Genomic DNA, 17,449 nt, shown 5'->3' on the forward strand with positions numbered 1-17,449 from the left:
CAGCTAAGAGTCATTTGCCGGGTAATGAGAGATTACCTGTGAGAATCCGTTGGAAAAAGAGTGTAGACCTAGGGTAACAAATTCCGCTACAACAGGGGCCAGGCAGACCAGTGAGTGAGGGAGTCAAGCCATAGATAGTGGAGAGATGGTGGGGGAAGGGGGCGTCTCTGGTCAACCTGTGACTATATGCTTCATCGGAAGGGCCACCCATTTGCAAATTGTTGTGAAGAGTGAGTAAAAGTATGAATCCTTAGCGAAGACCAGTATTTAGAAATAAACACAGAAGAGAAATCAGCAAATCTATGCCTACTATCAGTGAATACAATGTAAAGAAGAAGCAGAGCGTGAGAACAGAGCCTCAGACACAATAGGACGGTGCAATTCCTGAAAAAGGGAGTGGGGACAGTGTAAGCTGGCAGTGATTTCACGTTGGATCAGAATTATGAGGCATCCTTTGTATTAAGCAATGAGGAGGTCACTGGTGAGACCATATGGATTTGCAGTTGAGTGATGGATGTAGAAAGTAAATGGCAACAAGGTAAGAGATTAATTGTAGGTGAGAATGTAGAGACCACAAGTAGAGATCAATTATTTAAGCGTTTTTTTCCATGAAAAGAAAGAAAGAGAGAAGGGAGTAGCTTGAGGGACAATGAGGTTAAGGGAAATATAATTTTGTAACAATGAAGAAGTCTTGAACACGCCGGTTGGAAGAAGGGAAGGGAAGAGTGGAAAGAGAGAGATAATGGAGAATGTCAGCTTCTGGAAAAGGCTGCAGGAGGTTAAGGATATAGACTGATCAGGGACCTTCCACAAGAGGGACCAGCTCTTCTTCTTCTAAAGGAAGAAAGAAGAGACACAATGGCATAAAGATGGAGTTCAGTTTTGATATGGGCATGGGGGTGAGCGTGGAGGAAATGCTTCCAGTCTCTGCTTTTAATGGGAGTATGTTGTCTCCCTAGAGTGCTGAAGCCTGAAGCCGGAGCAAGAGACGTAAGGGAATGGCGAAGGTTTGGAGTGTCACTGTGGAGTACGTCGGAAAGACAGAACTAGGGATATGGGGAAGGATTGCTAGCAGAGTCAGCAGGGAGGGCAAGACCGCCACAACCCTGACAGCCTGGGTGGGAGTGATCAGGAATACAGGGGGATACTCAGGCGACCTGGATTTAGGCACTGGCGAGTGGGGAGACAGAGTCGTAGAAATAGAGAAGCAAATCAAAGTCTTTAAGTAGATAGATAGATGATAGATAGACAGACAGAGATAGATAGATAGATAGATAGATAGATAGATAGATAGATAGATAGATAGATAGATAGATAGATAGAATCAGCATGGTGGTGAGAGTGTGACCAACGCCAGGCTGGGCTAGGAAGGAAAGGAAGCCAGGTAGGGACTGAGGAACCTGGAGGAGCTGACGCAGCACATGAAGAGTTATTGAAGGGGAAGGAAGCGGAAGGCTGCGGTCAAAGAAATGGATCGCTAAGTTGAACTCCATGAAATGGAGAAGTTCAGGGAGATGACAAACTCCAGAAAGTGACCATGAAGCAGGGGCTGAAATGGTGTGATGATGAATCCATCTGAAGAGGGACCCAGAAGGGTGAACTTCCCATCAGTTCATTCACATCCCCTAAACTTTTGCTTCCCTTAACCTTCTACCTGCTTACTGAGCCTTCCATTTACATGGTGGCTGGAGGTGATTTCAAAAGGCAATCTTTAAGACGAAGGGAAAGAAAAATAACCAGGAGAAGGAAAGAACTGGTTGAGCAGAAAGAAGACAGGCCTTCCAGGGAAAATGCCTGGATTTCAATCCCAGCACTGCTACTTCCCAGCTCCTATGTCCTTGAGCAAGTCAACCTCTAAACCTCAATTTCTCCATCTGTAAAATGGGGACAATGATACCAGTCTCACCCACATTACAATGCCCATGTTTGATTCACATGACTTTATGAATCCTAAAGCACACATAAGAAATGATAGTTGTGGGTGCCTCAAGGCCCACAATTTTGAAATATTCTCTCATTAACTGCATATAAGTCCTAGAAGGTGTTCAGTAAATACATAACAATAATGTGTATCACCATCATGAAATCAGCTTGTCATAATTTTGGAATATATGTACATCCTAACTGTATTGGGAACAGATCAAAGAAAAGAAAGTGGGCACGTGATGTACTGCAGCAGTGAACTGTCCATAATAAAGAATTATGTGTGCATAACGGATATAGCCCTTTTGTTACCTCAGGGCACAAGTGATTTTTATCTCCTATTATGTTCAGTTAGTCACTAGCACCCCAAGTTGCCCAGAGTAGGAGGAAATCTAATAGTCTGTGCTTAAGCACCCTCTCCCAACTTTGTCACCGTGCCCGACAACCTTGGGGACCAATTCATTCCAGTTGACAAATACTGCTGCGAAATTTCCAGCACAGGGAGAGCTGGGTGATCTGACACACCAGTCAGGGACCATGGCTCTTGGTTGCCATTGCTTCTGTCACTGACCTGAGGGCTAACTGTGGATAATTGACCCTACACAATCCCAAGTGTTTCCCCATGCGTTGCTCTAACGATGCCTCCTCCAGTCTGGGCCACGATGCCACCCTTGGGCTCCCAAGGTCACAGCGTCTTCAGTTTGACCACTGCCTTCAAAGCATGACTACGGGATCTACATAGAGGGTCCAGCAGGTCCCACCAGCTTAACCCTCACCCCCTGACTTCTCAGCCCAGCTTGGACACCAAGTTCGTTAGAACCTCTTCAGACTCTCAGAGTGTCCAAGAACTTGGGACTGAACAAAAAGGTCTTCAATTCCTCTCCTCTTAGGAGGTCTCTTGTTTCTTAAGCAAGTACCCATTTGATCCATTTCCTCCCCTATGTCCAGCTCTGCCTACCACGGCGTGTTAGGAGAGGCAGTCTTCTCTTTGCCCACCAGAGTTTCTTTCCTTCCTTCTTCCAGCACAAGGAGTGCCTAGTTACAATGAATGCCTCAGTAAGATTTCTCTAAACAAAGACTGGTTTCCCCTAGAGAAAAATGCAGCTGGCAGTTTCACTGGAAAATGTTAAGCGGTGACCCAATCACTTCCTGCCACACACTCACATTCATGCATTCTGCCTGCCTGCACCGATTTCGGAGTGCACTAAAACCCTGGGCAACTTTCTTTTCCCCATTTGAAATTAAGCAGGGCAGGGATTTTCAACTCTGGGATCTCTATGGCACCTTCCAGCTCTGATTTCCCCCCACCCAACTCATCACATACTTGTTGAGTGCCTAATGCTAGGTAGTAATGAACCCTGGGGATGCAGGAGTGAACAGCACAGACAAAAGTCCCTGCCCTCTGATCACATCTAACTCATGCCTGCCTGCTGTTCCCATCCCGTTGTGAAGAGCTCCAAGGACAACACTGCACTTAAAAAGTTTCTCTCACTACCCTGGCTATATGTTTAAGCAATAAATAAGTTGTAGGGTTGAATTATTTGGTCATGTTTTAAGTCCTTGCATCTAAGTCAGAAGAGGTGTGTGTGACTTGCAAGACCATGTTCCCCAGCTTCTCCGTCTCCCCTAGACAACCGTCACCTGCGTTCTCGTTCAGACGCTCCCATGTAGAAAAGTGCAGGAGGAGCTTTTGAGTAGAGCCAGTGCTTTGCCACCGGAGGCTCCACCAAACAGCCAGCTGAAACTAAACTAGCACGGACCTGTTCCGGGCATCTGAACTTTCTCTTTTTCAGGATGGAACATTTTGCGACCAAGAAAGAGAAACGGATCATCCCCTGAGAAGGATCCATGGGGCCCCAGAAAATCACTGTCTGCTAAGACTCCTCACTGTCCCCCCAGTGCTGCCACTGTCTCTTCCCTAAATAGAAGAAATGGGGAACTCAGGAAACCAAAAGTCTTACTTCTCTACTCACTTCCCTGTCTGCTGTGACACCATCCCACAATTCAGATATTTGGGGAAAATGACGAGATTGTCGGAGTGTTCATAGGTTCAAACAATATGTATTGAGAAACTACTATATGAAAGACGCTGCACCAGGTGCTGGGGTCCAGTGTGGACAAGGGCCGCGAGGGGGATGGAGCATGGAGGGTTCTAGAGGCAGAGCATGAGGCTAAGGGTAACATGAGTTTTGGAGGCCCACAGAGGCCTGTCCGAATATGAATGCCAGGTGAGAGCAGTCTGCTGCTGCATGACGAGCTGCGGCCCTTAACTCAAGGCTGGGGCTGCCCTCTCTGACTCTGTTTTCTGTCAGCCCCAAAGGCTCTATCTCTGTCCACAGCAGACAAGAGAACAGGGATGTGAAAGACCTTAGGAAATCTAAACTTCGCTGCACTACCTGATATACATGCCCCATAAACTTTCACAGCAAGAAATAAGAGTGGAGGCTTGGGCTGTAATTTGGGGTCATACAAATTGGGAACTGGCTGTGTGTGTCCTGGGGACTGCAGCTTGCACAGGACATTAGACTGACACAGCTGTTTACACATTGCTTACAAAGCACCCTTGGTTTATTATTTCACACAGGTCTCATGACAATGTGCAAAACAGCTGTTTTACTCATCACACTTCACAGAAGAGACTTAGAGAAGTCAAATGGCTTGTGCAAAGGCCACACAGCTAGATAGAGGCAGAGCCAGGCCTCTGGGTCTAGCGATCGGACACTGCCTGGGGCTCTTTCCATGATTCCAGGCTGCCTCCTCTTTCTCCCCCTTCTCTTTCTTTTCTGCCTGTGTCTCTTTCCTGTTAGTGCCACCCAGCCCAGCCAGCAGAGCCTCTACTTCATGTGCCTATGCTTTAGCCCAGGGTAGCCTACACACACACTGGCAGTCACCTGAGGGGGAGAAGAAAGCTTAGGAAAAATACAGCTTGACAGAGTAAAATTACAGATTGCGATTCACCAGTCTGGGGTGAGGACCAGAACGCTCTCTGTTTGATAAGTTCACTGGCACTGAACTATGGGGAGGTCATGTGTGCTGTTGCTGACCCGATGGAACACCTGGGCCCTCTCTCCAGAATAATCCACAGACACGTACAGGTGGGAGACAATCCCAGATGGGTCTTGCAGCCTAGCCAAGAGCCACAGACAAGAACTCCAGTCTAGACCAAAGGAACTGTTCGCTGTTTCCCATCCCCGACCAGCATTTCCCACGCTGAGCCCTTTAAAGGTTGTTCGAATGGGATCCTGGACCTGTAGTGGTCTCATCAGCATCACGTGGGAGCTGCGTAGAAACACAGGATCTCAGGCCCACCTAAGACCTGCTGAATTAGAATCTGTACGTGAACAAGCTCCCAAGAGGATGTGTAAGCGCTTTAAATTTGCAGTCTCTGTAAGCTTCCTTCAAAATGTGCTCCTCTTCCACCCAATAGTCACCGAAGCTTCGAAAGCTGCCAACCCCAAGCCTGTCTTAAATGTACTACCATAAAGGCTTCCCTGAGCCCCTTAGTGGGGTTGTCACAGCTCTGCCTCTCTCCAGCCACTGCAAGGATTCTGCGTGTCACTTCAGTTTTCCTCAGGTGGCCTCAGCACGGGTGTTCAAACAGGATTCAGTGGAAGGCTGTCCAAACAGTGTTTCTCTGTCCCCACCACCTGCTCTTCATGAGGTCTGTTTCCCTAAGACTCCCCCAGTTCGGCGCCCTCACTGGGTGCCTCAGATGGGCTCACAGTTCCCTTTGGCCCCCTCATCTCACTGCTCAGGCCCCCTCGGGCAATGGGAGCCCCAAGTGAGAAAAGCGGCTTCTCCCCCGCTGTGCAACCCTTGGTTGCCGTCTATTGAGGGAGTGGTGGCATGTCTTATGCTGCCGCCATTCTCTCTGTTTCCTTAGGTTCCACCCCTCACCCACGGCAGCCCCCTCATGGAAGCCCCCTCACCCCGGGGGGCCAGTGTGTGAGGGCGGGCCCAGAAGACAGCCTAAGTGACAGGCCCCACTTGACTGAGACATCACCTCCACCCCCAACCTCCCCGGGCCCCTGCAGAGGAATCTTCCCTTTCTCTTCCCACAGGCTATCCCTGTCACTGTCCCCACCCACATTCCTGCCTGCTTCACGCAAACAGACCTGGAGCAGATCCATCCAGAACACAGGAAATGCTCAGGTTTATTCACAGACTGAGCCCTGGGTCCTATGGAATCTCACTTTATCATCTCTTCTGAGAAGCATGCTTCGCCTCTAACTGAATTCCCCTCCATCCCCCCTTAGCCCCCTGTCTTGGGCTCTGCACAGAGTAGATGCTGACTGTATATCATAATAAGTAGCTAGTGCAGTATATCAGACAGCGTGCTACCCCGAGAGCCCAGAAATGAACAAACCCCCACCATCTCTGCCATGTGTCTTCTAGTCACCTCAGGCCTGTCACTGATTCTTTCCTCAGTTTCCCCATCAGTGAAACAGAAAGATGTTCTCTGAGGTTTTATTCATATCTGATATTCTGTGCAAGAGTCAAGAACGGACTTCTAGTCCTTGAACGGAAAAGGAGTGCAGAGTTGGGGAAATAGGCACCGGTCTACCTGGAGCTCAGAGCTAACCAGGAGGAAAAGAAGGGAGAGGCTGAAGAAGAGGCCTGGGGGAGTTGTCTGGGAGGGACCTGATGGGTCTTTCTCAAAGGCCTGTGGGGGGAGGAGGACAGCATCCAGGGAGCAAGCGCAGGCTAGGGAGCACTAGGTGGGGAAGAGGAGCAAGGGAAGTGCGGAAGGGGCCCAGGCAGGGGGCTAGGCTCTGGCTTCTGATGTTTCTAGAAAGCTCACTCTTTGTTCCTCTTTCCTTCACCCCTGACACTGAGTGGGAGTCTTGGGTAATGACAAAGGCCCACACAGAGGATGCAGGTTGGGGGTGGGTAGCTCATTGGGAGGAAGGAATAAAGGATTATTCACCAAGAACTTTCCCATTTCTCATCTATGATTTAAAGGGGTGGGGGTCCCATGGGGAACTTGAGGTTCTGGGGAACGGAAAACCTTGATCTGCTTCCTCCCATGCCCCTTTCCGGGCCTTTCCCTTGTGTGGGGCCTCCCCCCCCCACTCCACACACACACAGCTGGGCTCCAACCCAGACCACGTGAAACATCCCTGGCTCCAGACTCGGCATCTGGAATGTAGGCTCCTCAAGCATCTCCATAAGATCTGGGAACTTCCAAAACTGCCTCAGAGTGGGAATTTCCACTCATTTCTCCCACAGCCTGACTGACCTGCCAGCAGAGGACAGCATCTCTTCTTGACAGAGCAGAAATGGGAAGGAGATGGTTATCGTCTTCCAGAGACTTTCTCTTCTGATTCATACCCTTTCACCTCTGCTCTGTTTATTGTCTGACACTTGCAGTGACCGAGTCACTTTCTAAAAAAACAGTGATTCCTTTCTGAAGTAGAGACACAGCTTCACAAACTCAAAATTCCGCCTAAATACTCGGAAAAGCCAGTAAGCGTTTCAGTGTGACCACAGGCCAATTGGTCTTCCTCTCTGGAATGTGGTTTCCTCACATAAAAAGAGGAATTTGAAGTACACAATCTCTACAGGCCCTCTGATTCTAGGATACCAGGAGTGAGAGCGGCATGGCTGAACCAGGAGAGGATACAGTTGACCCCTGAACAATGCTGGGGTTACCACCCCCCCCCACATACACACACACACAGTTGAAAATCCACATATCAGTTTTAACTCCCCAAAACTTAATTACTTATAGCCTACTACTGACAGTAAGCTTTTCCATAAGCAGCCGATGAACATATATTTTGTATGTTATATATATATATTCTATACTGTATTCTTATGACAAAGTAAGGCAGAGAAAAGAAAATGTTAAGAAAATGTAAAGAAGAGAAAGTACGTTTCCCGTATTTATTGGGGGAAAAGCACATATACGTGGACCTTCCCGGTTCCAAACTCTCCACATCTTTAAACCAGTTAACCTAGACAGAAACCAAAGAAGGACTGGATTCCACAGGGACACAGGATGCAATCTTCCAACTCCATGGAAAAGGACACTAACAGATTAGACAGCGGTTCTATTAATATGAGAAAAAACTTCTTGGAAGTTAAGGTGAGACAGTCTGGAATGACTTATGAAGTTGCACAATCTCCATTTCTGAAAATATTTTGCTCATTTAAGAAGAATGATGGGCCGGCCTGGTGGCTCAGGCAGTTAGAGCTCTGTGCTCCTAACTCCAGTGGGCTCTCAACCACAAGGCTGCCAGTTCGGTTCCTCAACTCCCACAAGGGATGGTGGGCTCCGCCCCCTGCAACTAAGATTGAACACGGCACCCTGAGCTGACCTGCCTCTCGGATGGCTTAGTTGGTTGGAGTGCATCGTCTCAACCACAAGGTTGCCAGTTCGACTCCCGCAAGGGATGGTGGGCTGCGCCCCCTGCAACTAGCAACGGCAACTGGACCTGGAGCTGAGCTGCGCCCTCCACAACTAAGACTGAAAGGACAACAACTTGACTTGGAAAAAAGGCCTGGAAGTACACACTGTTCCCCAATAAAGTGCTGTTCCCCTTCCCCAATAAAATCTTTAAAAAAAAAAAAAAGAAGAAGAAGAATGAATTGAGCCATTGGCAGAACACTGAGCCAAACACAGAGATTTCAGCATGGGGGACAGGTAGCAACATTTAGGCAGAGTGAAAATAAGATTTTGAGAGACATCTCAGCAAAGCAGTGCACAAGTTGATTTGTCCTCTGTTCATTCTGCCTTTTTGGAATGATACCCAAGAGTCTGGAATGGCCTCTCTGTAGATTCTCCTCTCTTAGATTCTCTAGGAAACCAATATCCATCATGAGATATTAAGCCTAGTGCGTGGGAGTAGGGATTCTGGAATTAAAGTGTCTTGAATAGGACTCTCCGCCCCACCTGCTATTCTATGAGATCCTTGACAAGTTACTTAACTTTGGTTCCAGCCAAAGAAGGTTGGGTTGTTTGGAGGACGAATAGACAATGCTGGAAAGCACCTCAGCACAATGCCTGGCCCCTAGTAAGTACTCAGTAACAGTTATTCCTTTTCTTAACCATTCTGATCCCTTACTACTGACCAGACACAGACGTTTGTTCCGTATAACTCATTTCTTATTACAAAGGGAGTGGTTGGCAGGTATGTCTGCCAAGAAGCTCCATGCACTTTAGTCTCAATGACCCTTTAGTAATGAAAAGTCACTAGATCCTTCCATGACCACTGGGCAGAGGCAAAGCAAGGCTCAGAAACATGAAACAGAAGAATGAGGAACTCAAGAAACCAGAATTTCAGGATCGGCTCAGATGCTAACATGCCTGAAGGAATTCTATCATATTGGTAAAAGGACAGAGTTCACTGAAGTGAATTCTAAGGTCTTTGCGGGTTTTGTTACTACGATTCTGTGGTCTCTGAGGAAATCTCAGGCAGAGCTGCAGCATGAAAGCAGGTGTTCTAAGTCCCATAGTCCTGTCCCTCTGCTCACGCCTGCTCCCTGGAAATCCAGAAAGAAGCTGGGATAACAGCCACAACCTCAGGACACCTCCTTGCTCACTGCCACCTGCTGTGCTGACCGCAGGCTCCAAAGTCACAGTGACATAACCCCCAGGAATGTCTCAACTCCCCTTTAGGCACCTGCTAGTTCGCCTGCTAGTTCGGACGATGCTGAGATAATATCCAGGCAGCTAGTTGGACATTTCCTCCAGAAGTATGTCCTAGTAGTGACAACACAGACACAGGGTCCTGCTCTGGGGAACTTGGGCAGGTTGCTTAACCCCTCTGCGCCTCGGTTGTCTGATGTATAAAATGGGAATTAATAATACTGACTCGATGGGATTGGAGAATTGAAAAATGAGCACTTGTTCCTGGCACAGAGTAAGCACTACACGAGCATCACGTGAAAATTTCTTTTGCAGCTCTACATGGCTTCTTCCAAGAATCCAATGATTCTTACAATTCAGTTCTGTGGTTACAAAATCCTGTGGTTCTGCTAAGCTTCCATTACCATCTGCCTTTTAAAGACAAATGGATTTAATATGCTGTTGAGGAGTCTGTCAAGACCCCAGGGCCCCTTCCTGAATGGAAGCCCCTTGGGCGGTTGTCTGAAGGTGGGCCAGGGATAAGCCCTAGGATGCTTTCATTTCTCCTTTGATCTCTGCTTGCTAGTAGCTTCTTTTCCTTCTGTAAGATTCACTTCACAGAAAGCAGAATCCTTAAGAATAACCGCTTTGGTTCATGTCTGTGATCACTCTCCATAGAACTGTGCCTCTCCCCCCTCCCCCATCTCCCCCCCACACACACACTCTCACTTCTTTTGGTCACCCGTTGGATAGAAAGTGTCCTACCCAACCCACTGCTTCCGTCTCCTATTTCCTGGAAACTTCTCAGGACACTAAAGTTGCTCAGCACATTTAAACTTCCACTTAGTCATTCATCGAGGATGACGTTGCTTTGGGCCAAGCATTGCTCCACCCATGGCTTTCAATAAAAGGCAGGCAGAGCAGCCAGAGGAGCAGAGAGAGAGAGAGAAACCCAGACACCAACAACTCTCAGGCTGAAGCTCACGCCCTCACCCTCCACCATGAAGGTCTCCGCTGCCCTTCTGTGCCTGCTGCTCACTGTGTCCACCTTCAGCACCCAGGTGCTGGCTCAGCCAGGTAAGCCGCCTCCCTCCTTCCCTTTGAAACACATCACCCCATCTCTGGGTTATCCTGGGCCATTAGAACAGAAAGGGTATCCACAGCCTCACTTTGACAACTGCTTTTACAAGGCAAGCAAGCTCAGAGAAGGATAAGAAGTAAGCTTGACCACACAGCTGCTGCGGGGCAGAGCCTGAGTGAGAAATCCAACTGTGAACCCCAAATATAGCTCCTTCCAAGATTCTAGCTCTGGAAACACACCCTCAGTATAGTTACTGTCCCAGCTCCTTTCAACAATGTTAGGAGATTGGGGTGATCAAAGAGCGGGGCTTGGTGGTGGGTGTGCAGGGTATTTCCAGATACAGTGGAGTGGAGAAGAAGAGACCCAGAATCTGGACTATGCTTCATTCAGTCCAGCTTCCAGAGACGCGGCTCTGCAGAGGCAGTGGGTGTCAGAGAAGCTCATGACCAGGCATAGATTACCTGGAGCCTAAAGGGGGACCTATACCTGGGGTCCCAAAACTGATCTTCTCTGACTCGGATAATTTGGAGTATTAGCTCCTCCTAATGACACTCCCAGGATTTATGTAGTTTTTAACAGCTCCCCCTTCCCTCAGTCTGTTATCAATGCTCTCTACCCATTTTACAGCATAGTAAACTGAGTCAGTGTACCATTCTAGCTCTGAGGTATAGGCAGAAATGTTGAAATGTAATAGGCTCTACCTCTACTCCTGATTTCCCTTTGCCTTCTCCTTACTACTCTTTCCCACTCCGATGAAGATCAGAAGAATCTAATCCATCCTGAAATGTTTTTTCTTTGTGGTTCTATTTACAGATTCATTTGGTTTCGCAGTCACCTGCTGCTATGATTTCATCAATAAGATCATCCCCAAACCGAAGCTGGTGAGCTACAGAAGAGTCACCAGCAGCCGCTGTCCCAAAGAAGCTGTGATGTGAGTTGAGCACACGTTTCTTTTCTCTCTGGTCCACTGCTTCCTCAGAAGAAAAAGGGAGCCTCACAATCTTAGACTCAGAGAGTGTAATCCAATATCCAAAGGTGCCCAGTGGGAAAACGAGGGGAGAAGCGACTCCTGGGACCCTTTTCCATCTGGGTGCTGATTCAGACCATCCCAATTTCTTTAGCCTGAAGTCACTGGGACATCTCTAGGAGCAGCGTGTGCTGGGTACCCGCCTTCCACCCACTTTCCTCCTCTAGTTCTCATGGGAGCTTCTTAGGGCAGAACGTGCTGCGCTCCTGGGCTGAAATCTCAGTGGAACTCCATGTAATCGTACCCCTCTCTCCCCACAGCTTCCAGACGAGACAGATGAAGAAAGTCTGTGCCGACCCTAAGGCGCCGTGGGTCCAAGACGCCATGAAGCACCTGGACAAGAAAATTCAAACTCCAAAGTCTTGAACAGTCACTCCGCAACCCGAGAATCTGAACCTAATTTATTTTCTTCTGGTTTTCCCTAAATACACCCCGATATTATTTTATTATATTTTGAAAGAGTGTGAACATTTTTTATCGATATGAAACATGATGCTTTAGGTAAATTTAACCTTATTTAAGTTATTAATGTTTACATTTATCTTGACTACTAGTGTTTTTTAGATATGGAGACATAGGTGAATTGCTTTCCTCTGTGAACTCCAATTCCACCCTGGGACGGTAGGGGGATCCTTGCAAGAATCGTTAATGCAAACACTTGTTTTAAATTCCAAGGTATTGCGAAAAATGTTATTGTGGAAATGTATGACATGTAACTATTGAACAATATATATATTTTTATACAAAACCTGACTTTTGGTGTTTTCTTGAAGAAAATTAAAAAGCGGAGTATGTTTGGTGATAAGGGAGAAGCGAGGTTTCAGAGGGCAGGGTTCATGTTTCAAAGGAAGGAAAATGTGGATTGTTCTGGTGTTTTTCACTGGATGGGCTCATCTGAGTGAAAGACCTTGAAGGCAAGACCCAATCAGGCCACGACCACTCCAGACCCCAACACCATTTGCCCAGATCCCAGCTACCCGTGCCACCTGTTTAGCAAGAATGCCACCCCCATTTCTTTTCTCATAGCCCCTGAACCCAGCCCACAGCCTCTTTAATCTATTGCCACTGTCCCTTAACTGGGGGACCTGCCCTCATTCTCTCCCCCTTTAACTAATCCTCCAACTTGGAGTAATGCAGACACTGTGGATATTGAGAAATCAGGGAAAGACTTAAATGTCCTCCAATAAGATGGTTAGGTTAGGATTTCATAAAAAGGGTACCACTTGAATTTATCCTTGATGAATGATGAGTTTTTTTCTTTAAAAATTACAAGATTATTAAGAAAAGGAGAAAGCAGAATGGAAGCAAGTACGTAAGGGTAGAAATTACGATGGCATATACATCCAAGAGGGAGAAAACCAATCAGATGGGAGCTGGCGGTCCATGGCTGGGTCAAGTGATGGGGAAGTTGAGAAAGGAAAGTTGAGTAAAGGATGTTGAACGCCAAGGCTGTAAGTTAGTACTCAACGTCATAGGTGAAAAGGAGATGTTGAAAATATTGGTCCACTGAAGAAGGACATGCCAATTTCAAAGGTTCAGAGGTGAGTTTCAGGAAATGTAACATATGGCTTCGTGCAGACCTGGAGAAGTCGGGACAAAGGGGAGGTTACTGCAGGGGTCCAGGCAAGAGACAATGAGGGCCTGAATATGGAGCCTAAGAGGCAGCGTTGGAAAAGAATGAGCTAGGCATGAGTGTTATAGATGTAGGAGATGGAGGAGGATGACCTGTGACCTCAGCTAAGAAGCCCCTTCTTCAACCCACGTTTTAAGGGGTCAGCTTCCCTGAAACCAGAATGTACTTCTCTCTAGCACTATCCGCCCTCCTAATCCCAGGAGGCCAGGATCATCCACTTAGATGGATGGGCCTCGTTTTCCTAAAGTCTGTATTCTCTTGTGTGGCATGTGACCTATTTATGCATAGACGGTCCCTCTACTAATAAAACCAGGTGTACGATACACTGCCCTATTAAGTACATTTTGCACGGTACCTTCCCACTCTTGTGGGGAGACGGTTACTGGGTCAAGACCAGCCAGTGCCTTTAGCAGCATGAGATGCTGGAGAAAACCCTGGGAGGCGAGCAGGACACTGGGGTTCTAACCCAGAACTGGCACCGAGTCACTCTGTCACTTAGAGCAGGTTGGGTATGCTGAGTCTCTGTCGATAAAATAGGGATGATAATGTGTTACAAATAGAAACGCAGGAAAACCTAGAGTCTACAATCTGGGAGCACGTCTCTTGAAAAACTTCAATTTCGACCAGCTGGAGCTGGAGAGGAAGAGAAGAGCTTCTGCTTCCATATTCCTGAACTGGTCCCTGATTCAGGCTGAGGATTCCATCAAAGCTTCAAGTAACACTTTCCAAAGTGCCCTGAGACATCTGTCAACGGACAATTTATTGGCAGCTCTTAATGGAATCACTGTCCCTTGTGCCTGGTCCAACACACTTCCCTGCCCTTCCTCTTCCCCTCCAGTTTGCAGCCTTGATCGCCAATCAGGAGTAAATCTCAAATTGCAGTGGATGCCAAGAGGCCAGAAGGGAGTGGGCTGCAAACCAATGGGGCATCACCATGTAGTTTACTGATCAGCAGTTTCTCTAATTCCAGGCAGAGTGAGGTGGAGGGTCTGGAAGGAGAGGAAACTGAGGGAGGCAGTGAACCATGTGCTCAAGCCCCAAAATGACCTGTTCACATTCCCTTTTCAAGCCACCTCTATTCATTTTCAGGAAATCTTGAATCCTAAGCTAAGCCTGGGATTCCTTGTTCTTTGCATAGGCTAAGCACGGGATTTTTCCCTAAGCTAAGCATGGGATTCCTTGCTCTTCACATAATGAAACTGTGAGCACAAAGCATTGGCAACAGGCCCTGTTTCAGGAGGGAATGCCAAGAAGTGTGTTCATGCCCAGTTGCTGCCAACAGCTTATTCCAGGAAATTTGAGCTTTTACTATCAAGTTCAAAATTCTTTCAGTTTCTACCATTGCCCAGCTACATGTTTTACTATTTGTTGCAGTAGCACCCTACTTACAGGTATGAAAATCTGTATTAGTTTCTTATAGCTACCATAACAAATTATTTTAAAATTAATGGCTTAAAACAACACAAATATATTATCAAGTTCTGGACGTCAGAAGTCCAATATCAGTCCGTTGGGTTGCATCTTTCTGGAGACTCTAGGGCAGAATTCATTTTCTTGTCTTTTTCCAATTTATGGAAGCTTCCTGCTTTCCTTAGTTCATGGCCCCCTTCCTCCGTCTTTAAAGCCTCTTGAAAATCTCTCTCTCTCTCTCTGTCTCTCTGTCTCTCTCTGTCTCTCTCTGTCTCTGTCTGTCTGTCTCTCTCTCTCTCCCCCCCCTCCCTTTGCTTCTGTTATCACATCTTATCGTTGATTCTTACCCTCCTGCCTCTATCTTATAAAAACGCTTGTGATTATATTGGGCCTGTCTAGACAATTCGGGACAATCTCACCATCTCAAGATCCGTAAATTAATTATGTCTGCAAAGTTCCTTTTTTCGTGTCAGGCAACATATCACAGTTTCTAGGATTGGATTAGGTTGTGGGCCTCTTTGGGAGAGGGTCATTATTCAGGCTACCACGATTAGGGACCACGCAAAGGTTTACAATAGGTAGCTGGGCACGCTGCCCTGGACCTGTAGAAATCACCTTTCCTTGGTGGGCACATAGGTTATGGACTTATTTTGTGCATCAAATAGTTCCTAAGTTTCCTGTGGATTAAAGTCACCCGAGTTCCTTTTAAACCATCAGTACATCCCCAAGGATTCTGACTGAGGATGTTGGAATGGGGAACATTGGTTCCTTTTATGAGTTCCCCAGAAGCTCCAGATGCAATGATGAGTGTGTGGTCCCATGCTCCTCAGTTCTGGATGCTGGAGTTGCCGTCTGTAGTCGCTGGCTTAGACTTTGTTCTGACCTAGATTTGGTAAGTTTACAAGCGGGAGTGAAAAGGACTATGGAGTCCAGAAATTTAGAATCGTGTAGAGTTCAAAAATCCAACTGTTTCACCATGCCAAGCAGTGAGATGGAATTTTTAAAAGGCTTTGAACAAGCAAGTACCCATAAAACACTTCAGTTGGATAGTGTGTCTTCAGGAAGACAGCAGGTTAGAGTGTGGCATTCCCGTGCAAGCCCGGAATCCTCAGCCTCAAAGAGAGCCCTGGGCCAGCTGTGGAGGAAGCAGATAAATCAGCCAAGGAAGACACGCAGGGAGAGACTTCGCATGTTGTTACTGGTATTTCAAAAATAGCCTTGTAGTTGTTTCTTGAGGGAATTATATTGCAAAAAATCGGAAGCCAAGACTGAAAAAAGGCTTTGGCTGTTTTCATTGTCAACCAACTTTTGAATCTTCCATGAGCTAGAGACAAGCAGTGACAGTCACCAAGGAAGCAGATGTCCACCAAGTTCTACTTCCAGAGTGACTAAGGAGGAGAAATACACAAGGAAGAGCCTGGCCAAAGGCAAATCTAGGGACCCTGGACAAGGGAGCTCCGCCTGAGATCAGGACCAGAGCCCCCGTTCCAGAAACGAGCTTTCCCTAACTCCACCCAGCAGTATTTCCGAACTGCTATCATGAGTCACTGCGGGGTGTCCCCCAATGAGAGTAATCATTGTAATTCCACTGTTCCTACTGCACCCAGTACATGGGGTGTTCACTTTTTAATTGTACCATCATTTATTATTTGGAGGCTATAAAATTCATTTCTATATGGGTTCATTATCTCATTTTTTAAAACTTTTTAAGTTTTAAAAATTGTGGTAAAAAGAAATACATTACATACAATTGATCGTATTTGCCATGTTTACCTGTACAACTCAGTGATGTTAAGTATATTAACATTGTTGTTCGATGGATCTCCAGAACTTTTTCATCTGGCAAACCTGAAACTCTATATCCCTTAAACAACTCTCCATTTTCCCTTCCTCACAGGTCCTGGCAACCACCATTTACTTTCTGTTTCTATAAATTTGACTACTTTAGATACCTCACATAAGTGCGATCATACGGTAGTTTTCTGTTTGTCACTACCTTACACTTAGCATAATGTCCTCAAGGTTTATCCCTGGTATAGCATGTGACAGAATTTCCTTTCTTTTTAAGGCTAAATAATATTCCATTGAATGAACGGACCACATTTTTTCTTATCCATTCATTCATCAGTGAATGTTAGGCTGCTTCTATCGCTTGGCTATTGTGAATAGTGCTACAATGAACAAGGGTGTGCAAATATATTTTCGAGATACTTTCAGCTCTTTCGAATATATACCCGGAAGTGGGATTACTGGATCACATGGTAATCCTATTTTTAGTTGTTTTCCATAGTGGCTGTACCATTTTACTTTCCATCAACAGTGCACAAAGGGTTTGTTTTTCCACACCCTCACCAACATTTTTTTTATAGTAGCCACCCTAATGGATATGAAGTGATATCGCATTTTAATTTTGATTTACCTTTTTCTCCTGATTAGCGATATTGAGCATCTTTTCATATGCTGTTGGCCATTTGTATGTCATCTTTGAAGAAATTTCTATTCAAGGCCTTTGCCCGTTTTTTTCAATGGGGTTATTTTGTTGTTGAGTTGAAGGAATTTTTATATACCCTGGATGTTAACCCCTTATCAGTTGTTTGATTTGTAAATATTTTCTCCCATTCAGTAAGTTGACTTTTCGCTTTGTTGATTATGTAATTTGATACACAGAGGTTTTTATGTTTGATGTAGTCCCATTTATCTATTTTTGCTCTTATTTCCTATGCGATGGGTGTCATATCCAAGAAATTATTGCTAAATCCAATGTCATGAGGATTTTCCCCTGTTTTCTTCTAATAGATTTATAGT

At 46.3% G+C, this 17,449-nt stretch overlaps 1 protein-coding gene across 1 annotated transcript; it reads left to right on the forward strand.

Annotated features, from left to right (window-relative positions):
- Positions 1-10,434: 10,434 nt before the first annotated feature.
- On the forward strand, positions 10,435-12,333 carry LOC117013470 (C-C motif chemokine 2-like). Its single transcript, XM_033090652.1, has 3 exons — positions 10,435-10,570; positions 11,388-11,505; positions 11,862-12,333. Exons 1-3 carry the CDS (start codon positions 10,495-10,497, stop codon positions 11,965-11,967), a joined length of 300 nt encoding a protein of 99 aa, XP_032946543.1. The 5' UTR covers positions 10,435-10,494; the 3' UTR covers positions 11,968-12,333.
- The last annotated feature ends 5,116 nt before the right edge of the window (positions 12,334-17,449 follow it).

Source organism: Rhinolophus ferrumequinum, chromosome 21 (genome assembly GCF_004115265.2).
Source record: "Rhinolophus ferrumequinum isolate MPI-CBG mRhiFer1 chromosome 21, mRhiFer1_v1.p, whole genome shotgun sequence".
Classification (NCBI taxonomy): domain Eukaryota; kingdom Metazoa; phylum Chordata; class Mammalia; order Chiroptera; family Rhinolophidae; genus Rhinolophus; species Rhinolophus ferrumequinum.

Bases quoted from the DNA above. Each gene is read 5' to 3' on its own strand.
- LOC117013470 (XM_033090652.1), top strand. From the start codon at position 10,495: ATGAAGGTCTCCGCTGCCCTTCTGTGCCTGCTGCTCACTGTGTCCACC. The intron at 10,571-11,387 runs GTAAGCCGCCTC...TTCTATTTACAG, and splicing joins CCAGGTGCTGGCTCAGCCAG to ATTCATTTGGTTTCGCAGTC. The intron at 11,506-11,861 runs GTGAGTTGAGCA...CTCTCCCCACAG, and splicing joins TGTCCCAAAGAAGCTGTGAT to CTTCCAGACGAGACAGATGA.